The sequence below is a fragment of the Salmo salar genome, chromosome ssa26, assembly GCF_905237065.1.
Source record: "Salmo salar chromosome ssa26, Ssal_v3.1, whole genome shotgun sequence".
NCBI classification, from domain to species: domain Eukaryota; kingdom Metazoa; phylum Chordata; class Actinopteri; order Salmoniformes; family Salmonidae; genus Salmo; species Salmo salar.
Genome location: NC_059467.1, coordinates 48,159,025 through 48,186,103, shown reverse-complemented (window position 1 = coordinate 48,186,103; position 27,079 = coordinate 48,159,025). Strand labels below are relative to the sequence as shown.

Genomic DNA, 27,079 nt, shown 5'->3' with positions numbered 1-27,079 from the left:
TCCTCTGGCTGGGCAGTGAGCTCCTGGTCAGACTAGAGACGTCCTGCTCCTCTGGCTGGGCAGTGAGCTCCTGGTCAGACTAGAGATGTCCTGCTCCTCTGGCTGGGCAGTGAGCTCCTGGTCAGACTAGAGACGTCCTGCTCCACTGGCTGGGCAGTGAGCTCCTGTGCTACAGCCAATGTAAATGGAGCTGGTTGGGTTAAACCACACTTGCGTGAAGCAAGAGTAATGCTTGTGGCATGCAGGAGGCCTGGTCTCAGACAAGTGTTCAAACGTTTTAGGTTGACTTGGAAGAAGAGCATAGGGAGTATAAGTCTACTATCACTTTATTTAGTATATGACCCACAGGAATCTTTAGCCATACCCAAAATAGCCATCAAAGGAGTGTGGATTCATTACATGTCTTAAGTATTAGCTATAGCTTTACTTAGCAATGAAATATGCAACCCTAACCCTACCTCAGGGTACAATCAACCCTAACCCTACCTCAGAGTACTGTCAACCCTAACCCTACCTCAGGGTACTATCAACCCTAACCCTAACCCTACCTCAGGGTACTATCAACCCTAACCCTACCTCAGGGTACTATCAACCCTAACCCTACCTCAGGGTACTGTCAACTCTAACCCTACCTCAGGGTACTGTCAACTCTAACCCTATCTCAGGTTACTGTCAACCCTAACCCTACCTCAGGGTACTATCAACCCTAACCCTATCTCAGGTTACTGTCAACCCTAACCCTACCTCAGGGTACTATCAACCCTAACCCTATCTCAGGTTACTGTCAACCCTAACCCTACCTCAGGGTACTATCAACCCTAACCCTATCTCAGAGTACTGTCAACCCTAACCCTACCTCAGGGTACTATCAACCCTAACCCTACCTCAGGGTACTATCAACCCTAACCCTACCTCAACCCTAACCCTACCTCAGGTTTATCAACCCTGACCCTACCTCAAGGTACTGTCAACCCTAACCCTACCTCAGGGTACTATCAACCCTAACCCTACCTCAGGGTACTATCAACCCTAACCCTACCTCAGGGTACTATCAACCCTAACCCTAACCCTACCTCAGAGTACTATCATTCCTAACCCTAACCCTACCTCAGGGTACTATCAACCCTAACCCTACCTCAAGGTACTGTCAACCCTAACCCTACCTCAGGGTACTATCAACCCTAACCCTAACCCTACCTCAGAGTACTGTCAACTCTAACCCTACCTCAGGGTACTATCAACCCTAACCCAACCTCAGGGTACTATCAACCCTAACCCTACCTCAGGGTACTATCAACCCTAACCCTACCTCAGGGTACTGTCAATCCTAACCCTAACCCTACCTCAGAGTACAATCAACTCTAACCCTACCTCAGAGTACTATCATTTTCATTTTCACTGGCTAACGTTGAAGTTCAGCTAGCCACGGTTAGCTGTCCTCAGCTATCCATTAGCTCGAAAAGCTATCGGCAGTTTTTGTACAGCGCGACTCAGACCAGAGCATACCGGACCTATTCTCTCTCCTTTCCCCGATTTCTACCGCAGGCTCTGGACATTTACACCTGGATCTTGCAGCTAAATAGCTGCTACCTGAGTGACTATTGGCAACGTCGGTCACGGAATTAACACACATTATTACGGAGCTAGCCAGCTAGCCAGCTGAAGAGTTCCGTCAGCCACTCCTGGGCTATTCCTGAGCTAGCCAGCTGAAGTGTCTCCTGGGCTACAACTCACCTATCCTGACCCGTTTTACCGTTTACCTGACCCGTTTACATCGGGTCTTCACGACTGGACCACCGACGTTATCTGCCCGAGGGAGTTATCCAACTGGCCCCTCCGTCGCGACGTAACCTGATCGCCCATCTGCGGCCGGCTAATCGTTAGCTGTCTTTTCGGCTGCGATCTGAATAGGTCTATCGGACACTTTTCTTGGGCCACTATAACTAACTATTTTGCCAACTTGGACAGGTCCCCCCTTCCACACGGAACCCCACTAACCAACTGACGGAAATGCACGAGGTGGCTAAAAACAGACCTGCCTCCCATCTTCCACCAGCTTGCTACCTATGGCCCGGCTAGCTGTCTGAATCTCACTGGACCCTTTGATCACTCGGCTAAGCATGCCTCTCCTTAATGTCAATATGCATTGTCCATTGCTGTTCTGGTTAGTGTTTATTGGCTTATTTCACTGTAGAGCCTCTAGCCCTGCTCATTATACCTTATCCAACCTCTCAGTTCCTCCACCCACACATGCTATGACATCTTCTGGTTTCAATGATGTTTCTAGAGACAATATCTCTCTCATAATCACTAAATGCCTAGGTTTACCTCCTCTGTACTCACATCCCACCATACCTTTGTCTGTACATTATACCTTGAAGCTATTGTATCGCCCCCAGAAACCTGCTCCTTTTTCTCTCTATTCTGGACGTCACAGACGACCAATTCTTATAGCTTTTAGCCGTACCCTCATACTTATCCTTCTCTGCTCCTCTGGGGATGTAGAGGTGAATCCAGGCCCTGCAGTGCCTGGCTCCACTCCTACTCCCCAGGCGCTCTCTTTTGATGACTTCTGTAACCGTAATAACCTTGGTTTCATGCATGTTAACATTAGAAGCCTCCTCCCTAAGTTTGTTTTATTCACTGCTTTAGCACACTCTGCCAACCCGGATGTCCTAGCTGTGTCTGAATCTTGGCTTAGGAAGTCCACCAAAAACTCTGAAATCTTCATCCCTAACTACAACGTTTTCAGACAAGATAGAACGACCAAAGGGGGCGGTGTTGCAATCTACTGCAGAGATAGCCTGCAGAGTTCTGTCCTGCTATCTAGGTCTGTACCCAAACAATTTGAACTTCTACTTTTAAAAATCCACCTCTCCAAAAACAAGTCTCTCACCGTTGCCGCCTGCTATAGACCCCCCTCGGCCCCTAGCTGTGCTCTGGACACCATATGTGAACTGATTGCCCCCCATCTATCTTCAGAGCTCGTGCTACTAGGTGACCTAAACTGGGACATGCTTAACACCCCAGCCATCCTACAATCCAAGCTTGATGCCCTCAATCTCACACAAATTATTAATGAACCCACCAGGTACAACCCCAAAGCCGCAAACACTGGCACCCTCATAGATATCATCCTAACCAACGTGCCCTCTAAATACACCTCTGCTGTTTTCAACCAAGATCTCAGGGATCACTGCCTCATTGCCTGCACCCGTAATGGGTCAGCAGTCAAACGACCTCCACTCATCACCTTCAAACGCTCCCAGAAACATTTCAACGAGCAAGCCTTTCTAATCGACCTGGCCCTGGTATCCTGGAAGGATATTGACCTCATCCCGTCAGTAGAGGATGCCTGGTTATTTTTTTTAAATGCCTGCCTCTCCATCTTAAATAAGCATGCCCCTTTCAAGAAATTTAGAACCAGGAACAGATATAGCCCTTGGTTCTCCCCAGACCTGACTGCCCTTAACCAACACAAAAATATCCTGTGGCGTTCTGCATTAGCATCCAACTGCCCCCGCGATATGCAACTTTTTAGGGAAGTTAGAAACCAATACACACAGGCAGTTAGAAACGCCAAGGCTAGCTTTTTCAAACAGAAATTTGCTTCGTGCAACTCCAACTCTAAAAAGTTCTGGGACATTGTAAAGTCCATGGAGAATAAGAACACCTCCTCCCAACTGCCCACTGCACTGAGGATAGGAAACTCTGTCACCACCGATAAGCCCACTATAATAAGCATTTTTCTACGGCTGGCCATGCTTTCCACCTAACTACTCCTACTGCATCCAACAGCACTGCACCCCCCACAGCTACTCACCCAAGCCTCCCCCATTTCTCCTTCTCCCAAATCCATTCAGCTGATGTTCTGAAAGAGCTGCAAAATCTGGACCCCTACAAATCAGCTGGGCTTGACAATCTGGACCCTTTCTTTCTAAAATTATCTGCCGAAATTATTGCAACCCCTATTACTAGCCTGTTCAACCTCTCTTTCGTGTCGTCTGAGATTCCCATAGATTGGAAAGCAGCTGCTGTCATCCCCCTCTTCAAAGGAGGTGACACTCTTGACCCAAATTGCTACAGACCTATATCCATCCTACCCTGCCTTTCTAAGGTCTTCGAAAGCCAAGTCAACAAACAGATTACCGACCATTTCGAATCCCACCGCACCCTCTCCGCTATGCAATCTGGTTTCAGAGCTGGTCATGGGTGCACCTCAGCCACGCTCAAGGTCCTAAACGACATCGTAACCGCCATCGATAAGAAACAATACTGTGCTGCCGTATTCATTGACCTGGCCAAAGCTTTTGACTCTGTTAATCACCACATCCTCATCGGCAGACTCAGTAGGCTTGGTTTCTCAAACGATTGCGTCGCCTGGTTCACCAACTACTTCTCTGACAGAGTTCAGTGTGTCAAATCGGAGGGCCTACTGTCTGGACCTCTGGCAGTCTCTATGGGGGTACCACAGGGTTCAATTCTTGGGCCAACTCTTTTCTCTGTATACATAAATGATGTCGCTCTTGCTGCTGGTGAATCTCTGATCCACCTCTACGCAGACGACACCATTCTGTACACTTCTGGCCCTTCTTTGGACACTGTGTTAACAACCCTCCAGACGAGCTTCAATGCCATTCAACTCTCCTTCCGTGGTCTCCAACTGCTCCTAAACACAAGTATAACTAAATGCATGCTCTTCAACCGATCGCTGCCTGACCTGCCCGCCTGTCCAGCATCACTTCTCTGGACGGTTCTAACTTAGAATTTGTGGACAACTACAAATACCTAGGTGTCTGATTAGACTGTAAACTCTCCTTCCAGACTCACATCAATCATCTCCAATCCAAAGTGAAATCTCGAATTGGCTTCCTATTTCGCAACAAATCATCCTTCACTCATGCTGCCAAACATACCCTCGTAAAACTGACCATCCTACCAATCCTCGACTTTGGCGATGTCATTTACAAAATAGCCTCCAATACCCTACTCAACAAGCTGGATGCAGTCTATCACAGTGCCATCCGTTTTGTCACCAAAGCCCCATATACTACCCACCACTGCGACCTGTACGCTCTCGTTGGCTGGCCTTCGCTTCATAATCGTCGCCAAACACATTGGCTCCAGGTCATCTACAAGACCCTGCTAGGTAAAGTCCCCCCTTATCTCCGCTCACTGGTCACCATAGCAGCACCCACCTGTAGCACGCGCTCCAGCAGGTATATCTCTCTGGTCACCCCTAAAGCCAACTCCTCCTTTGATCGTCTCTCCTTCCAGTTCTCTGCTGCCAATGACTGGAACGAACTACAAAAATCTCTGAAACTGGAAACACTTACCTCCCTCACTAGCTTTAAGCACCAGCTGTCAGAGCAGCTCACAGATCACTGCACCTGTACATAGCCCATCTATAATTTTGCCCAAACTACTACCTCTTCCCTTACTGTATTCATTTCTTTTATTTATTTTGCTGCTTTGCACCATATTATTTATATTTTAACTTTGAACTTTCTTCAAACTACAAATCTACCATTCCAGTGTTTTTCTTGCTATACTTTATTTACTTTGCCACCATGGCATTTTTTTGCCTTTACCTCCCTTATCTCACATCATTTGCTCACATTGTATATAGTCTTATTTTTTTTCTACTGCATCATTGATTGTATGTTGTTTTACTCCATGTGTAACTCTGTGTTTTTGTATGTTGTCGAACTGCTTTGCTTTATCTTGGCCAGGTCGCAATTGTAAATGAGAACTTGTTCTCAACTTGCCTACCTGGTTAAATAAAGGTGAAATAAATAAATAAAAAATCCTAACCCTACCCCTACCTCAGAGTACTATCAATCCTAACCCTAACCCTACCTTAGATTACTATCAATCCTAACCCTAACCCTACCTCAGAGGACTATCAATCCTAACCCTACCTCAGAGGACTATCAATCCTACCCCTACCTCAGAGTACTATCAACCCTAACCCTAACCCTACCTTAGAGTACTATCAATCCTAACCCTAACCCTACCTCAGAGGACTATGAAAGAATGATCTTCATTGAATAATATGTCTTGTTTTAAAACAGTAACAGCATCAAGAAGACACAGCCTCCCATCCCCATCTCCAAGATCGACAACAGGCTGGAACAGTACACTCATGCCATAGAGGTATACTATGCTGTACTTCACTATACTTTACAATATTATACTATACCTTACCATGCATTGCAATACTATACTATGCCTTACTATACCTTAAAATACTTTACTATGCTTTGCTATACTTTACTATACTTTGTTGTACTTTACTATGCTTTACTATACCGTACTATACGTTATAATGTTTTACTATACTATACGTTACTATACGTTACTATACTTTACTATGCGTTACTATACTATACTATACTTTAATATAATTTACAATACTTTGCAATAGTTTAAAATACTTTACAATACTGTACTTTTCTATACCTCACTGTGCTTTACTATACTATACTGTTCTTTACTATACTTTACTATGTTTTACTATGCTTCACTATGCTTTACTGTACTTTACTATACTTTACTATTCTTTACTTTACTTTACTATACCGTACTATACGTTATAATGTTTTACTATACTTTACTATACTTTACTATGCTTTGCTATACTTTACTATGCTTTACTATACCGTACTATACTTTATAATGTTTTACTATACTTTACTATACTTTACTATGCGTTACTATACTATACTATACTTTACTATATCGTACTATACGTTATAATGTTTTACTATACTTTACTATACTTTACTATAATTTACAATACTTTACAATAGTTTAAAATACTTTACAATACTGTACTTTACTATACCTTACTGTGCTTTACTATACTATACTGTTCTTTACTATACTTTACTATGTTTTACTATGCTTCACTATGCTTTACTGTACTTTACTATACTTTACTATACTATTCTTTACTTTACTGTGCTTTACTGTAATATACTATTAAGTACTGTAATATGCTACACTATACGAAATTATACTGTACTATTGTTTTCCAACTCCAGTGCTCCAGTTCCTCCAACAGCTCACATTAGGAGTCCCAGAGTTGATTAACACTGTACTGTATTATACTAATCTACTGCTATCTTACATCCTCTGAGTTTTCATCCCCTGTACGACCGATAACATTTAAAGCTACTCCTTTATTTAACTGAACTTAAACCATAACGCAGGAGTGGCCAAGCCTCCCCCGAACAGAGAGAAACTGGCTATGCAGGCTTTTTCTTTAGCCCTGTTTAACAACACAGTGTAACCAATTCAGTCCAGACAGTAAACGGAAGTTAACGGTCATGTCCCATCTGTCCAGACGTCCTCTAAGGAAGCCAAGGCAGCCAGGCAGCAGGCTCTGATGGACCTGCCCAGCCCCACTGAGCCTGTGGCCTCCAAGAAGAACCTGTTTGAGGCCGGGGAAGCTTGGAGCCAGACCCCCAGGGAAACACCTTCCAAGGTAGGGAAAGATGACATACGGACAGCCATTGTCTTTGAGCAGGGGGCTGGATATCCAAACGTATTCAGTTGATGAACTCAATCATCAAATTAATCATAACACAAAAGTAGCGTTTATACCTTACCTTATTCGATTTTTTTGACGGGGAAAAATGTGCAGTATTCAACATTTCTGTCAACGTGCCAGATTTCGCAAGTTGGTTCATTTTCCTCTGTAGTCCATAAATCAGTGACTTAATGGAAAATGCTTTTGCACCTTTTGAATAGGAAATAGGGTGCCATTTGTTATGTTAATACACAACTTCATCATGATTCATCATCTGTGTTTCTCAGGATACAGAGGGTCTGAACGTAGGCGTGGCCGACCTCATCCACCAATGGGTGAAAGGGAACCCAGACGGAAGCTGCAAAAGCCTCTCCAAGCCAGCAGTGAGTAACAACAGTCACCTGTCTTTCCCAATGCTCTCAGAGATACTCACAATGACTTAGTTACGTCAGAGCTACTCACAATGACTTAGTTACATCAGAGCTACTCACGATGACTTAGTTACATCAGAGCTACTCACGATGACTTAGTTACATCAGAGCTATTCACGATGACTTAGTTACATCAGAGCTACTCACGATGACTTAGTTACATCAGAGCTACTCACGATGACTTAGTTACGTCAGAGCTACTCACGATGACTTAGTTACGTCAGAGCTACTCACGATGACTTAGTTACATCAGAGCTATTCACGATGACTTAGTTACGTCAGAGCTACTCACGATGACTTAGTTACGTCAGAGCTACTCACGATGACTTAGTTACGTCAGACCTACTGACGATGACTTAGTTACATCAGAGCTACTCACGATGACTTAGTTACATCAGAGCTACTCACGATGACTTAGTTACATCAGAGCTACTCACGACGACTTGTTACGTCAGAGCTACTCACGATGACTTAGTTACATCAGAGCTACTCACGATGACTTAGTTACATCAGAGCTACTCACGATGACTTAGTTACGTCAGAGCTACTCACGATGACTTAGTTACGTCAGAGCTACTCACGATGACTTAGTTACGTCAGAGCTACTCACGATGACTTAGTTACATCAGAGCTACTCACGATGACTTAGTTACGTCAGAGCTACTCACGATGACTTAGTTACGTCAGAGCTACTCACGATGACTTAGTTACGTCAATACGACAAGTCGACAACAGTTACGACTCAGTTACGACTCAGGTACGACTCAGTTATGACTCAGTGACGACTCAGGTACGACTCATACTAAATATCTATCCAACTTTGAAATGGTCAACTGTAGAACTACGTCAGGAGTGGCCTCCTCCTGATGGCTAAGGGGTGTGGAGGCTTTTGCTCCAACACTGCTGTAACACTCCTGATTCAGCTAATAAGGCTTCTGATTAGAAGCTTATTTTCTGGATCGGGTGTGTTGGAGCAGGGTTGGAGTAAAAGCCTGCACACCCAACAGTCCTCCGCGACAGCTACTTGTGAATCCGTTGATCTGTCATGTAGTTGAAGTGAAACTTAACTCAGCTCACTGGTATGTCAATCTTGACAATTCTGTTGCTGCACCTTCTCTTCTTCTTCTCCTTCTTCTCCTTATTTTTCTCCTTCTCCTTCTTCTCTTTCTCCTTCTCCTTCTCCTTCTCCTTCTTCTCCTTCTCCTTCTCCTTCTTCTCCTTCTCCTTCTCCTTCTTCTCCTTCTCCTTCTCCTTCTCCTTCTCCTTCTCCTTCTCCTTCTCCTTCTTCTTCTCCTTCTCCTTCTCCTTCTCCTTCTCCTTCTCCTTCTCCTTCTTCTTCTCCTTCTCCTTCTTCTCCTTATTTTTCTCCTTCTCCTTCTTCTCCTTCTCCTTCTCCTTCTCCTTCTTCTCCTTATCCTTCTCCTTCTCCTTCTTCTTCTTCTTCTCCTTCTCCTTCTTCTTCTCCTTCTTCTTCTCCTTCTCAGTTTTCAACTGTCTTCCTACATCTCTGGTACATTCTAATCTGTCCCTTCTTCAAGGTAACTGTTCTCCGTCTTTCCTTCATATCTAACATATATGTGAATATATTACCACCCTATGGCTTTATCATCAGTCTCATATGTAGGCCTACTTTATCAATGTCAAGTCAGACACGTATTGTCATATTGTATTTCCCAGGATATATCGTGTCTGGCGATTGTACTATTTCTATAAAACGCTGCCCCCTGTAGGGGGATGTTAGTATAGCAGAGTAATAATCAAACCCAACCTCTCTCTCCTGATTGGTACAGTAGCCTCTGTATCTACATTCATGACACAATATTATCTGCAGTAGCTTGAATAAGATTTAATCCGCTATCGGTTCGTGTTCTATATATTTGTATTGATAACACCGTAAAGCACAGGAGTGACAGAAGGGTATTAACGTGTTGATGTGTGTATCTTCTCTAATGGTTCATGTGTGTTTGTTCTGTCAGGAGGTGAAGGCTGGTGATGTTCTGAGCAAGAAGAACCTCTGGGAGAATCTAGGAGACTCTTCACCGGCTGGGAGAGCAGGGAAGGTAGTGTAGGCTTAAATCCAATTAACAAATCCATTCATTCATTCAACTACATAATATATACAGTGCATTCGGAAAGTATTCTGAGCCCTTAGATTTTTCTAAATGTTGTTATGTTACAGCCTTATGATTTGCAAATGTATTAAAAATTTAAAACATAAGTATTCAGACCCTTTGCTATGAGACTCGAAATTGACCTCAGGTGGCCACCTGTGGTAAATTCAATTTATTGGACATGATTTGTAAAGGTACACACCTGTCTATAAAAGGTCCCACAGTTGACAGTACATGTCAGAGCAAAAACCATGCCACGAGGTCGAAGGAATTGCCTGTAGAACTCCGAGACAGGATTGTGTTGAGGCACAGATCTGGGAAAGGGTACAAAAAAATTCTGTAGCATTGAAGGTCCCCAAGAACACAGTGGCCTCCATCATTCAAGTTTGGAACCACCAAGACTCTTCCTAGAGATGGCCGACGGGGGAGAATGGCCTTGGTCAGGGATGTGACCAAGAACCCGATGGTCACTCTGACAGAGCTCCATAGTTCCTTTGTGGAGATGGGAGAACCTTCCAGAAGGACAACCATCTCTTCAGCACTCCACCAATCAGGCCTTTATGGTAGAGTGGCCAGATGAAGCCACTCCTCAGTAAATGACAGCCCACTTGGAGTTTGCCAAAAGGCACCTAAAGGACTCTCAGACCATCTGAAACAAGATTCTCTGGTCTGATGCAACCAAGATTGAACTCTTTTACCTGAATGCCAAGTGGAAACCTGGCACCATCCGTACAATGAAGCATGGTGGTGGCAGCATCATGCTGTGGGGAGGTTTTTCAGCGGCAAGGACTGGGAGACTAGTCAGGATCGAGGGAAAGATGAGCGGATCAAATTACAGAGCGATCCTTGATGAAAACCTGCTCCAGAGTGCTCAGGACCTCAGACTGGGGCGAAGGTTCACCTTCCAACAGGACAACGGCCCTAAGGACGCAGCCAAGACAACACAGGAGTGGTTTCTGGACAAGTCTCAGAATGTGCTTGAGTGGCCAAGCCAGAGCTTGGACTTGAACCCAATCAAACATCTCTGGAGAGACCTGAAAATAGCTGTGCAGCGACGCTCCCCATCCAACCTGACAGAACTTGAGAGGATCTTCAGAGAAGAATGGGAGAAACTCCCCAAGTACAGGTGTGCCAAGCATATAGCGTCATACCCATGAAGACTCAAGGCTGTAATCTCTGCCAAAGGAGCTTCAACAAAGTACTGCGTAAAGGGTCTGAATACTTATGTAAATGTGATATTTCAGATTTTTTTATAAATGTGCAAAGATTTCCAAAAACCTGTTTTTGCTTTGTCGTTATTGATGAGGGAAAAAAAAAAACATTTAATCCATTTTAGAATAAGGCTGTAATGTAACAACATTTTGAAAATGTCAAGAGGTCTGAATACTTTCCGAGTGCACTGTATGAGGTCTGTTATTCAATTGGTGGATTATATTCAAAACAAATAGCTGTCAACACAAAGGTGTATGAAACTTTTGAATATAATTGGTACTTAAAATAATACATTGAAATTATACATGCCTGCATTTGTACAAATATAATATTTTTTTCACTGCAATATTGAACTCTTTTCTAGGGAGCTTCCTCTGGTAAAAAGTACAAATTTGTGATGATGACTCACGGCAAGTATGAGAAGGTTGCCATCGGTGATGAGGATTACAACGAGCACACAAACGGAAAATCAAGTAAGACTCACTTACATCCCATATTTACTTAAAAAAGAGAAAATGGCAGCTACATCCCATATTTACTTAAAAAAAAGAAAATTGCAGCTACATCCCATATTTACTTTAATTAAAAAAATGGCAGCTACATCACATATTTACTTTAAAAAAAGAAAATGGCAGCTACATCCCATATTTACTTTTTTTTTTAAATGGCAGCTACATCCCATATTTACTTTTAAAAAAAAGAAAATGGCAGCTGTGGATGTGTAGATGTTGGCTTTGTGTAAAAACAATCCCATTCATCTGTTAGTAATGTATCATCATGTCTGTCCAGGAGAGAGAGAGATCTGTTAGGCCATCCCATACCATCTCTGTCCCGGAAAGAGAGCTGTCTGTTGGGCCATTCCATACCATATCTATCCAGGAGGTAGAGGTCTATTAGTTGCAATTCTATGGTATTTATTAGTTCCTTAGCAGTCACGCCTTGGCATGCAACCAAGTGATTGTGATTCTCTTCTACCATATGAAGGTACTTAGAATACCAGTACTAGATCTTAGACTACCAGTACTAAATCTTAGACTACCAGTACTAGATCTTAGACTACCAGTACCAGATCTTAGACTACCAGTACTAGATCTTAGACTACCAGTACTAGATCTTAGACTACCAGTACTAGATCATAGACTACCAGTACTAGATCTTAGACTACCAGTACTAGATCTTAGACTACCAGTACTAGATCTTAGACTACCAGTACTAGATCTTAGACTACCAGTACTAGATCTTAGAATACCAGTATGAGATCTTAGAATACCAGTACTAGATCTTAGACTATCAGTACTAGATCTTAGACTACCAGTACTAGATCTTAGAATACCAGTACTAGATCTTAGACTAACGGTCATCTCTCAATCAACTAGGAACTAATGTGTCACAAACCACATCAATAATGGTACATGACTAAATAAAAACAACAGAAAACTGATACAACAGCTTAGAGTTTACTTCAATGTAAACATGTAGACAATAAGCAATAATTTAGTTAATCACACGATAGGCAACAGCATTCTATACTGGACATGTCTATACAAAATAATGTCCTGTATATACAATCAATACAGGTTTTTCCTTCTTCAGTTTTGAACCCGGTGCCACAGTAATTTTTTACTTTTGAGTCGAGCCAATTCTAGAACAAGTGTAAAGCAGCAGTGTGGTTATGGTTGGCTCATGAGGGTACACCCGTTATTTATCAATGAAAAATCATTTCATTAAACAAAGACCTGAGAAGCATCACATAGCTATAACAAAAATAGACATCTTAAATTAAAAAAATTATGCCACAAATTCTCAAAAGTTCCTTACAGAAGAATAAACCTTTAAAGCTTTAAGAAAAAAAAATCATGCTCATTAGATCTATTCCAGCAACAAAATTATCAAAAGCTTATTTTAAAACACCAACTGCGTCTTCATCATTTAACAAATTAACTGTCAGTGTCACTTACCCACTTAACTTCCTGTATCACGAAGACCCTTCTGTAGTTAATTACATGTCTTACTGTATCACAAAGACCCTTCTGTAGTTTATTACACGTCTTCCTGTATCACAAAGACCCTTCTGTAGTTTATTACACATCTTCCTGTATCACAAAGACCCTTCTGTAGTTTATTACACGTCTTCCTATATCACGAAGACCCTTCTGTAGTTTATTGCCTGAGGCACCTTTATCTTACATTCCTTCATTCTTATCCATTCTGCACCATTGAAGACATTCATCATAAAGCAATCCATGTCCTATCATCATGTCCCATAAGGATCCATGTCCTATCATCATGCCCCAATGAGGACCCATGTCCTATCATCGTGTCCTAATGAGGACCCATGTCCTATCATCATGTCCTAATGAGGATCCATGTCCTATCATCATGTCCCATAAGGATCCATGTCCTATCATCATGTCCCAATGAGGATACATGTCCTATCATCGTGTCCTAATGAGGACCCATGTCCTATCATCATGTCCTAATGAGGACCCATGTCCTATCATCATGTCCCATAAGGATCCATGTCCTATCATCATGTCCCATAAGGATACATGTCCTATCATCATGTCCCATAAGGAACCATGTCCTATCATCATGTCCCATAAGGATCCATGTCCTATCATCATGTCCCATAAGGATCCATGTCCTATCATCATGTCCCAATGAGGATCCATGTCCTATCATCATGTCCCATAAGGATCCATGTCCTATCATCATGTCCCATAAGGATCCATGTCCTATCATCATGTCCCATAAGGATCCATGTCCTATCATCATGTCCAATAAGGATCCATGTCCTATCATCATGTCCCATAAGGATACATGTCCTATCATCATGTCCCAATGAGGACCCATGTCCTATCATCATGTCCCATAAGGATCCATGTCCTATCATCATGTCCCAATGAGGATACATGTCCTATCATCATGTCCCATAAGGATACATGTCCTATCATCGTCCCATAAGGATCCATGTCCTATCATCATGTCCCATAAGGATACATGTCCTATCATCATGTCCCAATGAGGACCCATGTCCTATCATCATGTCCTAATGAGGCCCCATGTCCTATCATCATGTCCCATAAGGATCCATGTCCTATCATCATGTCCCATAAGGATACATGTCCTATCATCATGTCCCATAAGGAACCATGTCCTATCATCATGTCCCATAAGGATCCATGTCCTATCATCATGTCCCATAAGGATCCATGTCCTATCATCATGTCCCAATGAGGATCCATGTCCTATCATCATGTCCCATAAGGATCCATGTCCTATCATCATGTCCCATAAGGATCCATGTCCTATCATCATGTCCCATAAGGATCCATGTCCTATCATCATGTCCAATAAGGATCCATGTCCTATCATCATGTCCCATAAGGATACATGTCCTATCATCATGTCCCAATGAGGACCCATGTCCTATCATCATGTCCCATAAGGATCCATGTCCTATCATCATGTCCCAATGAGGATACATGTCCTATCATCATGTCCCATAAGGATACATGTCCTATCATCATGTCCCATAAGGATCCATGTCCTATCATCATGTCCCATAAGGATACATGTCCTATCATCATGTCCCATAAGGATCCATGTCCTATCATCATGTCCCATAAGGATCCATGTCCTATCATCATGTCCCAATGAGGATCCATGTCCTATCATCATGTCCCATAAGGATCCATGTCCTATCATCATGTCCCATAAGTGCCCATGTCCATCTCGTTTCTCTCTGTCCTTTCTTCTGCTCAGAGAATCTCCAACGTATCTAAAAACTGTCTCCCTCCTCCTACTGGACATTTTACATAACATTAATAGATTCCATTTGCTATTTAAATATATTTTCAACGAACCTGCAAACTGAAAGTGCTTTTCAAACCAACTTTTTTGTGTTGTCATTTCCAGTAGGGCCTGCGTATCCTTCTGCTGCCTTCTATTTAAGCCACACCTTCTCTCCCTGTATGTCCATCTTCTGCAGTTGTGCCCCTTCCGGAGCTCCCCTGTAAAGTTATTAACACTAGAGGGAAAACTTCATATCTTTTCCATTGACTTTAAAAACGGTGCATGCAGTCACAGTTTATGGTGTTTAGTTCAAAGTTAGAGTTCTCCCTCTAGTCTGGTGTATATACCTCTATTAGCTAGGCTCCACCTCTAACTAGGCTCCACCTCTAGCTAGCCTCCACCTCTAGCTAGGCTCCACCTCTAGCTAGGCTCCACCTCTAGCTAGCCTCCACATCTAGCTAGGCTCCACCTCTAACTAGGCTCCACCTCTAACTAGCCTCCACCTCTAACTAGGCTCCACCTCTAACTAGGCTCCACCTCTAGCTAGGCTCCACCTCTAACTAGGCTCCACCTCTAGCTAGGCTCCACCTCTAACTAGGCTCCACCTCTAACTAGGCTCCACCTCTAGCTAGCCTCCACATCTAGCTAGGCTCCACCTCTAACTAGGCTCCACCTCTAGCTAGGCTCCACCTCTAACTAGGCTCCACCTCTAGCTAGGCTCCACCTCTAACTAGCCTCCACCTCTAACTAGGCTCCACCTCTAGCTAGCCTCCACCTCTAACTAGCCTCCACCTCTAGCTAGCCTCCACATCTAGCTAGGCTCCACCTCTAACTAGGCTCCACCTCTAACTAGCCTCCACCTCTAGATAGGCTCCACCTCTAACTAGCCTCCACCTCTAGATAGGCTACACCTCTAGCTAGCCTCCACCTCTAGCTAGGCTCCACCTCTAACTAGCCTCCACCTCTAACTAGGCTTCACCTCTAACTAGGCTCCACCTCTAGCTAGCCTCCACCTCTAGCTAGCCTCCACCTCTAGCTAGGCTCCACCTCTAGCTAGCCTCCACCTCTAACTAGCCTCCACCTCTAGCTAGGCTCCACCTCTAACTAGCCTCCACCTCTAGATAGGCTCCACCTCTAACTAGCCTCCACCTCTAGCTAGGCTCCACCTCTAGCTAGCCTCCACCTCTAGCTAGGCTCCACCTCTAGCTAGCCTCCACCTCTAGCTAGGCTCCACCTCTAACTAGGCCCCACCTCTAGCTAGACTCCACCTCTAGCTAGGCTCCAGATCTAGTTAAGCTCCATCTCTAGCTAGGCTCCACCTCTCTCACAGCTACACTGCTCTGTCATCCAATGCCCTTCCATCCCATCAATCCAGGAATGTACAAGCCCTATTAATTACACACTGACATCAGACACTCTACTCCTAACCTCACCCAGGGTGAACACTCCAAGACTAAAACACTAGCAATGCTTAAAAAAATACAACATCTGCATGCATCCAACATCATTGTCTTATGAGCTCATGATCATAGTTAAAATCATAGTTTAAACACCATATTGAAATAAATATCCTGGCATAGCCTACTGCACTGCAGCCCTTGATCGGAAGCTTATTTAACATACAAACCTCTAGCTATATGATAACTGAAATGAATATATTGAGGTTTATTCATCTACTTAATGAGAAGATTGAGCAGAAATATTCTGGTGTGAGTTCCAAGTCAGACATCAGTTGTTCTTGATGAACCGAATCCCCTGGCAGTTTTATTAAAGTCCTTCCCTTCCCCGTCCTGATTTTTGCGGTTAATCAGCCCCCTTTGGAACACAGCTGACATCTTCACCAGCGGCTTCTCTGCAGCCTCTTTTATCTTTCTGGCATCAAAGCGTGGACTGTAGAGGAGGAGCGGCAGGCGATTGGCAAAAGAGGGGACAACCTCCATCTCATTATCTTTCTGCTGATTGGCTTTCCGTGTCTTATTGGTCTGCTCTCTCTGGTCTTTCTTCTTGTCGGAACCATTAGGAGTTTTGCTAGCTTTGATCTGCTGCATGATTGCATCCTTGGTAGAGAACATCTGGAAGAGCATGGCGTCCCACATCTTCATTGCTCTGGGCGCCTCTGTCTCCTTCAGCACTTCTTTGCCCTTCTCAGAGTGGTCTTTGACCTCTGCTGAAGAAGCTTGACTAGATTTGGCCTGGTCAGTGTTCTTACTGTAGGTGGCGCCATCCCTGCTGACAGATTCAGGCTCTGGCTCTGGGAACTGAGGTTCCTCTGGTTCAACGACCATGTGTTTTTTGAGGCGCGACCAGCCACTGAACATGGTCTTCAGACTTTTAGGTTTCATTGCATTCAGTGCAGCCTTAGCAGGGTTAGGTTTAGCGGTTGGAGCTTGGGGCTTGTCTACCTTGTCTACATTGTCAACAGTCGAAGATGCAGTTGATATCGTAGGCTTCGTACAGTGTGTATCTCTTCTGGCTGCTTTCCCCTGTGCACCTGATGCATTGGCTTCCACATCTTCCATTGTGTCTGTCTCTGTCTGTCCAGTCTTTGGCTGAGATGGCGATGACATTCCTCTGTTTGTGGATGGGGCTTTTACAGAGGCTGAGGCCTGAGGCAGAGAGGCAGGAGTGGAAGAGTCAATCACTTTGGTAACGGCAGGTAGTTTTATCACAGTGTCTATGGCAGCGGTTGGGGTTGGGGACGATATACGTTCTATAGCAGGCTTTGTGGAAGTGGTGTTAGTCGATTTAGGCTCTGGTGTCGGTTTTAGGGAGGCAATAGCTTCAATGTCATGCTTCGTCAAGGGTTTAGCTTCAGTAGAAGGGTTTAACCAGGGTCTAGTGGGACTAAAGCAGCTTCTTGATGCCATAACCTTTGCAGCAGGTCTAGCTTCAACAGTAGGGCTAAAGCAGGATCTAATTTCTGTAGTAGGATTTGTGGAAGGTTGTACATTTATGGTAGGCTTGTTAGCTGGTTTAGGTTCTGGTACAGGTTTTGTTAAGTCTCTAATTTCCGTATTATTCTGTGTAAAGGGTTTAGCTTCAATAAAAGGGCTTAAGGTGGTTTCTCTTTCTATAGGCTTTGGGGAAGGTTCTACATTTATGGTAGGCATGTTAGCTGGTTTAGGCTCTTGGGATGATTTAGCAAAGACTCTAGTTTCCATATTGTGCTGTATAAGGGGGTTAGCTTCAACAGTAGGGCTGAAGCAGGGTCTAGTTTCTCTAGTAGGTGTTGTTGAAGGTTGTTCATTTACGGTAGTCTTGTTAGCTGGTTTAGGCTCTGGGGATGATTTAGCAAATACTCTAGTTTCCATATTGTGCTGTATAAGGGGTTTAGCTTCAACAGTAGGGCTGAAGCAGGGTCTAGTTTCTGTAGTAGGTGTTGTCGAAGGTTGTACATTTACAGTAGGCTTATTCGTTGCACGGTTAGGTTCTGTAACAGCTTTAGGTTCCATAGGTGTTGTTGACCATGGTCTGTTATGTCTATGTGGTGGTGTAGAAGGTAGGACTTTTATGGTAGGTTTGTTAGGCAGCACTGAGACCCGTTTTGGGGGGGTGCTAGCTTCTATGACGGGCTTCATAAAGGGTTTAGCTTCAATAGTAGGGCTAAAAGAGTCTGCGGTAGGTTTTGTTGAAGGTTGTACATTCATGGTAGTTATATTAGCCCAGATAGGTTCAAGGGATTTTGGTGAGGCTTTAGCTTCTGCAATAGATTTTGTAAAGGGTTTAGTTTCTAAAGCAGGGGTTGAGGGAGGTCTGGCCTCTATTATTGGAGGTGTGGGAGGTTGTACAATTATAATAGGCCTGTTAGTACGTGGGACCGGCTTTGGAGAGGAACTAGTGTTGTAAACAGGCTTTGTAAAATGCTTAGCTTGTAAAGTAGGGCTTATTAGGGATCTAATTTCTGTGGATGGCTGTGCACTTATGATGGTTGAGTTAGTACGTGTAGACTCTAGGGATGGTTTCAGCCAAGCTCCATTTGCTACAATAGGGTTTGTAAATTGTTTACCTTCGTTCGTAGAGCTGGCTGAGAATCTTGTTTCGGTAGTGGACTTGGTGGAAGGTTTTTCATCAGTGGTAGGCTTTGTAGATTGTCTGCATTCAATTGCTTTGTGGGAGTTGGTTTCTACAAAATGCTTCCTGGTATGGTTTGCATGGTACTGCATGGTACTGTGCAGAATATTTTCTGGAGTAGACTTGCCAGGTAGTACAGGTTCTATTAAAGGGTTGTTGGGGAGTTGGGCTTCTATGCTAGGCGTGCTAGAGAGTTGGGCTACTATGCTAGGTGTGCTAGAGAGTTGGGCTACTATGCTAGGTGGGCTGGGAAGTTGGGCTTCTATGCTAGGTGTGCTAGAGAGTTGGGCTACTATGCTAGGTGTGCTAGAGAGTTGGGCTTCTATGCTAGGCGTGCTAGAGAGTTGGGCTACTATGCTAGGTGTGCTAGAGAGTTGGGCTTCTATGCTAGGCATGCTAGAGAGTTGGGCTTCTATGCTAGGCGTGCTTGAGAGTTGGGCTACTATGCTAGGTATGCTAGAGAGTTGGGCTTCTATGCTAGGCGTGCTAGAGAGTTGGGCTACTATGCTAGGCGTGCTAGAGAGTTGGGCTACTATGCTAGGTGGGCTGGGAAGTTGTGCTATTTTGGTAGGTGGGCTAGGAAGTTTAGTTCCAGTGGTAGGTGTGCATGAATGTTGGTTTTCTATAGTAGGTTTGGTGGGGACTTGGGTTCCTGTTTCAATGGTAGGTGTTTCAATAGTAGGTGTATGAGAGAGTTGAGTTCTTATGGTTGGCACACTAGGCTTGCTAGGTAGTTTGGTGTCTATGGTAGGCTTGCCTGGTAGTATAGTTGCTGTGGTAGGTTGGCTGTGGAGTTGGCTTCCTATATCAGGGTTGTTGGGGACTTGGGCTCCTATGACAGGTTTTCTGGGTAGTTTAATGTCTGTGCTAATATTAGCCTTGACAGAAAGATGCATGACTGTGGGATCTGCCTCTGACTTTCCACTGTGTTGGGGAATATTTTCTACAGTTGGATTTTGTGAAACTTCAGCATTTGGACTGCTGAAAGGAAACAGCGACTTTGACACAACATTCCTACCTATCGGGAATGAAGGAGTTTCATTTATCTGAAATGGAGCTGGTCTGGTTGTGTGTACCACACCTGCTTTATGTGCCGGTCTTGGAACCTCCGAATGAGAGGCCTTTGGTGTGGGGACTTCACTGGTGGCTGGTGGAAGAGTTAGCTGTCCGAGGGACAATAGAAGTTCAGGTTTTGTTATGTCCACAATAGGTGTTATATCAGGTTGTATTGCATAAGCAGGTGCTTCAGATTGGTTAACATCTGATGTATTGGGTTTAGATATGGCTGCCTTATCTGTTGGTGTCTGAGAGCAGCCAGTTGCAGCTAAAGGTGTTGAAAGTGAAGGTGCTGGAACAGTAGAATGCTGCCCTTGCAAGGTAGGTTTCTGTTGTTCTCTGTTGGGTGTGTTTGATCCTATGGGGGATGTTTCAGGCTTAGAGATTAAAAGAGGACGAGGCCCATTTGGTAATCCATTAGTCTGTGCTGTGGATGGTGATGGTGTTGATTCATTAGCTTTAGGTCCAGAAGGACCATAGTATGTCCGGATCCCACCATAGGCAACATACTCAGCCGGAGTCAGTCCGTAATATGTTGACCGTGCTTTAGGTTTTTTGGATGTAGGGGTCTTTTGATGCTCTATCAATGGTGCTAGAACTTTACGTAAGCCAATTATAGGAGAGTCTGGGTATCCAGGGGTCAATGGAGATTGAGGTGATGAAATCATTGGCGTTAGCAAAGTATTTGGAGGTGCTTGTGGTGCTGAAATCATCGGTACAGTTTGTCCATTTGGAGGTGGTTGTGCTGAGATCGTTGGCACAGTGGGTCCGTTTGGTGGTGCTTGTGGAGCTGAAATCGTTGGCGCTTTGTATCCATTTGAATCTGTCTTTGGTATCCTTTTGGGGGACAATGGAGTCTGTTGCTTTTGATACTCAGGTGGGGTTCCATATTCAGTTGTTTCATCCATCTTATCTTTTGGCATATGAGGTTCTGTAAACTTTACTTTTGGCTTGGAAACTGTAATGTCATGTGCAGCAATCTTTGATTCTAGAATCTCAGTGGGAGTTCTCTCAGCCATAGATCCTTTAGTGGTGGTTGTACCTCCACTAGTCTGATTTCTATTTCTATCCCCACTGGTTGGACCTTGTGAAAGTTCCACTGAGCCGGCACTGGCAGATCCAGCTGATTTTTGTGGTTCAGTGGCTCTTGAGCGAGTTTGGGCTGCACTAGTAACAGACATTGATGGGGGAGATTTGACTCTACTGTTAACTGGCATTGATGGGGGCGATTTGACTCTGCTGGCAACAGGAATTGCTAGGGGAGTTTGGGCTGTACTGGTAACAGTCATCGCCGGGGGAGATTTAACTCTACACGTAACAGGCATGAGTGACTTGTGTCTTTGTGTGTTTATGACTGAGGTATGTACATCTTGATAGGAGCTGAAGGCATGAGATATATTAGCCATACATCCGAGCATAGTAGTTGTATCCTGTATCTCCTTGTATCTGTGTGTCTCTTTGTTTACAACCAAGGCATGTACATCTTGATAGGAGCTGAATGCAGAAGATATCTTAGCCATAGACCGTTCCATGTTGGTTGTTATTCCATTAGTTTGAGTTGTACTTCTATCAACACTGGTCAGACCGTGTAAATGTTTATCAGAGTTAGATCCTATTGGTTTTGGTGCTTCTGCTGCAGCTGAGGGAGTATTACTTGTAGTGGTAACAGGCATTGAAGGAGGAGATTTGACTCTACTGTTAACAGGTATTGCTGAGGGTGTTTGGGCTGTACTGGTTATATGTATTGCTGAGGGAGATTTGACTCTACTGTTAACAGGTATTGCTGAGGGTGTTTGGGCTGTACTGGTAATAGTCATTGGTGACTTGAATCTCTGTGTGACGTGTACATCCTGAGAGGAGCTGAACGTAGAAGATAAATTAGCCATAGATCCTCCCATGGTAGTTGTAGTTGTAATTCCATTATTTGGGAATATGTCTCTATCTGAACGAGATCCAATTTGTTTTAGTTGTTCGGTTGCTGCTGAGAGAGTACTGGTAACAGTCATTGGTGACTTGTATTTCTCTGTCTCTGTGTTTACGACCGAGGCATGCACATCCCGAGAGGAGAAGAAGACTGGACTTGCAGCGAATAAGAGTGGATTGGCTTTCGATATCTCAAAAACAGGTGTCAGTCTTCCCATTGAGGGATGGTGTGAGGGTGTTTTCGATCTTCCAGAAGGGGTCTTTGCCACAGCAACTTTATATGGGATTGCCGGCTCACTTTGGTGACAAGTCATTGGTGATTTCTCCCTGTGTATAGTGGATAACGATGCTCCTTGATACAATATGTTCACTCCTGTTATGTCTGGAAGTGCAGGCTTGGAGATTTCGTAAAACGTTGCCTTGGATGTGTAAATCATTGTTTGTGGGACGAGGTCAGACCGTTTGACTTTGCGGGAATCAGCTTGAGTTATTTGCGTGCTGACCGTCTCAGAAGCCACTTTGCTCATAATGTGATCTTCAGAACCAAGGTTATTAGTGACCAAAGCTGGTGTGTGCTTTGGAGCCTCATCCTTTGGCTTACTGGGTGTCGTCACCTTCTGGGTTGAGGTCAGAGGTTGTGTCTGAAGGGTTGGCGCTGACACCAGTATTGGAGCAGGAGGTGGGACTGAAACTTGGACCTGAGCTGGTAATGGAGCCAGACCCGTACCCAGGCTCGGACCACTAGGTACTGGTGGGGAAAGAGTCATAACATGAGTTGATATCTTAGGGGAACATGGAGTTGGGGGAGTTGACTGTGGTACACTGGAGACTGGGTCTGGAGCTACTGTAGCCGTGGCCACCGACCCATACGAATTCAGTGCTACAGATGAATACAAGTCATACAGATGAACTGCAGGGCCTTGTGAGAACTCAGGTACGGGTGGCAGTGGCGGAGGCGAGGGTGGCATCATGCTTTCTGTGTCATCATCGTCAAACATAAATGACGAGCACTCAAAGAGGGGCGCCACCTGGTTCTCTGATGTCTGAATGGGAGCGGTGTAGTCCAGTGGGGGAAAGACCCCTGTCTGGCCGTAAGGACTGCTACCATATGGACCACTGGGGGGGAAACGAGAACGGAGAGGGGGGATGTTGATCATACAGAGGCCTAATGGGGAAACTGAAGTCCGGTGACCGGGGCGGAGTCGAGTGTGTGTCGCTGTGTTCGAGGTCTGAAGCTTCGTGTACGGGGGACAGACAGGAGCGGAAGGGGATGGGGGTCTGAGAGGGTCGGGCCTTCTTCTTGGCACTCTTCTTGATGAGTTTTTGCAGCCGGGCATTGGCCTTGTCTGGTTTGGGCAGCAGGGGAGGGGGAGGCTGGGCGGGGTCGGGAAGGTCCGGCTGGAGTCCATTCCTGTAACTGACTGCCATCAGCGTTTCATTTCAACCCCCCTGAAAAGACAAAACAAAGATAAAACATCAAGCAGCAAGAATTAAATGACAAAATTATATTTTATTTGACATAAATCTACCAAAACTTTAACCCACATCTTTATTTTTTGTGAGCCTCTATTAAGACAAAATTCATTACAAACTCAAAACATTTGACACAAACAGAAGATGCCATGTTCTAGTGTGTTACTTTAATGAATATAAATGAATCATTGACATCCCTCTTCTCTTCCTGGTTTGTTTTTCAGCTGGATAATGCCTTGAGGAATTGTGAAGAACACACGTTGGATTGTGATTACTTTGACGATCACTTCACCTCCTATTTATCATTCATTCCATTTAGCCGACATATTCCTCTTAAAAACAACATTTAGATCAACATTTCTGAAGCATATGCAGTATGTTATGTGTACCAGTTGATTTTCTCTATAGCAACACACTGCCAACCTGGTATAAAATTATTGACAAACGGTCAAAAATATACAATTATGCAAAAATATTCATGTTTGTACTCGTTTATTTTGGACAATCTTATCCATGAAGTCTTTTAGTGAATATTTAGTTTTCATTTACTATTTTGTTAACTTTAATTAAAAAAATGAAATAAAGTAAATGAATGAGGTAAATGTGCCATTGTGTGATATACCGTATTAACAGTATTTACAGTCCTATTTCTGTGGTTCTATCAATCTGTATGTTGTTTCCATTAGTAGGTGAGGTCATGGTAAACTGATCCTGTGGTCTGTGCATGTTGTTTCAGTAATGTGGGCCAGCCCTCACAGCTGTCCTGCTCTTTATTTAACCACTGCTAATGGCTCTATGAAAACTGCTTTAGATAGATATAGCATCCCATGACAACCGGCTCGTTAACTGGTTTTACAAATACATTCTTAAAGGGCTTCGGTATCCTGGAGGTACTGGGCAACTTTATTAAACCTCAATAGTTGAAATAGACAATAAAAGTCCCTTTGTGTCTACTTTAAACGGATCATAATACGTGAGGCAAGTATAAACACGTCTCCATATAAAGTTTATATATTTAGGCAAAAACCTTGGCAGGTGTTCCAAGGGAATATTGTTACCTAATACGGCTTGTTTGTTGGTTTCTTACTGATTAAAATGAATCATATTACATAACGGAAATCATAACACAATCCAATTTTCATTGTAAAATCAAGGTTTTGGTGGTTCAATTGTTTTGGGAACAACAATTGATTGTGATTGTACCCTTCACACTGGATCAACCATGACAATCTGGATCAGGCACACTAATCTGGATCAATCAGGCTAATTTGGATCAACCACACTAATCCGGATCAACCACACTAATCTGGATCAACCATTCTGACCTGGATCAACCACTCTAATCTGGATCAACCACGCTAATCTGGATCAACCATGCTAATCTGGATCAACCACTCTAATATGGATCAAACACTCTAATTGGATCAACCACACTAATCTGGATCAAACATGCTAATCTGGATCAACCACGCTAATTTGGATCAACCACGCTGATCTGGATCAGGCACGGGCACAGATAGAGTCCTAGTGGTGCTGTAGCACCTGCCCTTTTGCCCTACTATGAAAAAACAGCCTGGCCTCAGAGGGAGACGAAATATACTTGACCTATTTCTGAGCACCTCCAAGACGTATGATACCTACTAATGGTGTAGTTACTTGAGACAGAAACAAATGTTGGGAGGTTGGTCGGGGAGGATGGGTGGATGTTCTCCGCGACAGTTTACCAATCCAAATGCATGTTTTGAGTTGCGTCGGCGACAACTGTAGAATTTTAGCGAATCCCAACCCTTATTCTAAACATAACCCAATTCATCTATCCTTTGTTGTTTTTAGTTCTCCTAACCTTTGTCATTAGTTACCGCCAAGGTCAATTCTCCCCGTAATTCTCCTTTGTTGTTAGGGCTCAACGAGCAACTGGTCACAGATAACGACGTGCAATACTACAGTATATGTCCTCTAAGATGTTAGATAACTTACGTCAACAAATTCGTATGCTATTGTTGGAAAAAAAAGTGCTCTTTTGATTACTGCTGGGTTTTTTTCTTCTTGTAACTAGCTGATTCACCTAGCCTACATTACAGATGATCAGATGATATATCTAACTAGTTGATTCATCTAGCCTACATTACAGATGATCAGATGATATATCTAACTAGCTGATTCACCTAGCCTACATTACAGATGATCAGATGATATATCTAACTAGTTGATTCATATAGCCTACATTACAGATGATCAGATGATATATCTAACTAGCTGATTCATCTAGCCTACATTACAGATGATCAGATGATATATCTAACTAGTTGATTCATCTAGCCTACATTACAGATGATCAGATATCTAACTAGCTGATTCATCTAGCCTACATTACAGATGATCAGATTATATATCTAACTAGCTGATTCATCTAGCCTACATTACAGATGATCAGATGATATAGCTTACCCAACCCAGGGGTGGTTGTAGCAAAGAGGTCGTTTTTTTATGACTCCCTTTCATTTGTTGTTCTAGCTTGCTTAGTCATTTTTTCTGTGGTTGCAGAAAATAAAGGCAGATGTCAAAAGAATAACAGTGTATTCACTTTGATCACTTGCCCTGTCAACGGTCTGTGCAACCTATGTCCTGCAGTGGAGGCTCCTTAGGGGAGGACCATCCTACTCAGTGAATTTACGATTATAATTTTTTTTAATTTATGGCTGATTTAAGATGAAATATTACTTTATTTGGCACTTAATAGGGTCATTTTGTTTTACGTGAACTTGTTTTTTATGAAGTTAAACATGTGCATTTTATGACCGAATGTAAAAATTAAGTGAAATCAAGCCTGAATCCATTTTGAATTCAGGCTTTAACACAACAAAATGTGAAATAAGTCAAGGGGTATGAATACTTTCTGACGGCACTGTATGTAGTACAGTTTTATCTAAAAAGGATACTTAAAAAAATTATAATCGTAAATTCACTGAGTAGGATGGTCCTCCCCTATTTCACATTTTGTTGTGTTAAAGCCTGAATTCAAAATGGATTACATTTATTTTTCTCTCACCCATCTACACACAATATCCCAGAATGACAAAGTCAAAACATGGTAGTTGTTATTTTAATCAAATTTCTTGAAAATGAAATACAGAAATAGTTCATTTACATAAGTATTCCAATTCACACGCCAAATTGAGCTCAGGTTAAATTAAATTGGACATGATTTAGAAAGAAACACACCGGTCTATACAAGGTCCCACTGTTGTCAGAGCAGAAACTATACCATGAAGTCCAAGAAACTGTCAGTAGATCTCTGAGATATAATTGTGATGAGGTATATATATGGGGATGGGTATAAAACAATTTCTAGAGCGTTGAAAGTTTCCAAGAGCACAGTGGACTCCATCATTGGGATATGGAAACAATACGGAACTACCCACTTTGTTGTGTTGTGTCTGAATTTGAAATGCATTCAATTGAGGTCGTGTGTC

The 27,079-nt window shown here is 43.3% G+C and overlaps 2 protein-coding genes across 3 annotated transcripts in view; one reads left to right on the top strand and one right to left on the bottom strand.

The window, feature by feature from the left end:
• The window catches only part of LOC106593528 (non-muscle caldesmon), a 110,333-nt gene extending 86,125 nt beyond the window's left edge, over nucleotides 1–24,208 (top strand). For both annotated transcript variants that reach the window (XM_045708676.1, XM_045708675.1), the window contains 6 exons: nucleotides 6,075–6,156; nucleotides 7,349–7,489; nucleotides 7,822–7,917; nucleotides 9,942–10,025; nucleotides 11,653–11,761; nucleotides 23,831–24,208. In XM_045708676.1, the coding sequence (XP_045564632.1) occupies nucleotides 6,075–6,156; nucleotides 7,349–7,489; nucleotides 7,822–7,917; nucleotides 9,942–10,025; nucleotides 11,653–11,761; nucleotides 23,831–23,838 (520 nt within the window). In that variant the 3' untranslated portion in view covers nucleotides 23,839–24,208. The remainder of the gene's footprint in view (nucleotides 1–6,074; nucleotides 6,157–7,348; nucleotides 7,490–7,821; nucleotides 7,918–9,941; nucleotides 10,026–11,652; nucleotides 11,762–23,830) is intronic.
• Nucleotides 12,732–19,310, bottom strand: LOC123730776 (proline-rich protein 33-like). The gene is made up of 2 exons (XM_045708677.1): nucleotides 19,090–19,310; nucleotides 12,732–17,689 (listed from the first exon to the last, which is right to left on the bottom strand). The coding sequence occupies exons 1-2, from the start codon at nucleotides 19,150–19,152 to the stop codon at nucleotides 16,805–16,807; spliced, it is 948 nt and encodes a 315-aa protein (XP_045564633.1). The 5' UTR covers nucleotides 19,153–19,310; the 3' UTR covers nucleotides 12,732–16,804.
• Nucleotides 24,209–27,079: the final 2,871 nt, after the last annotated feature.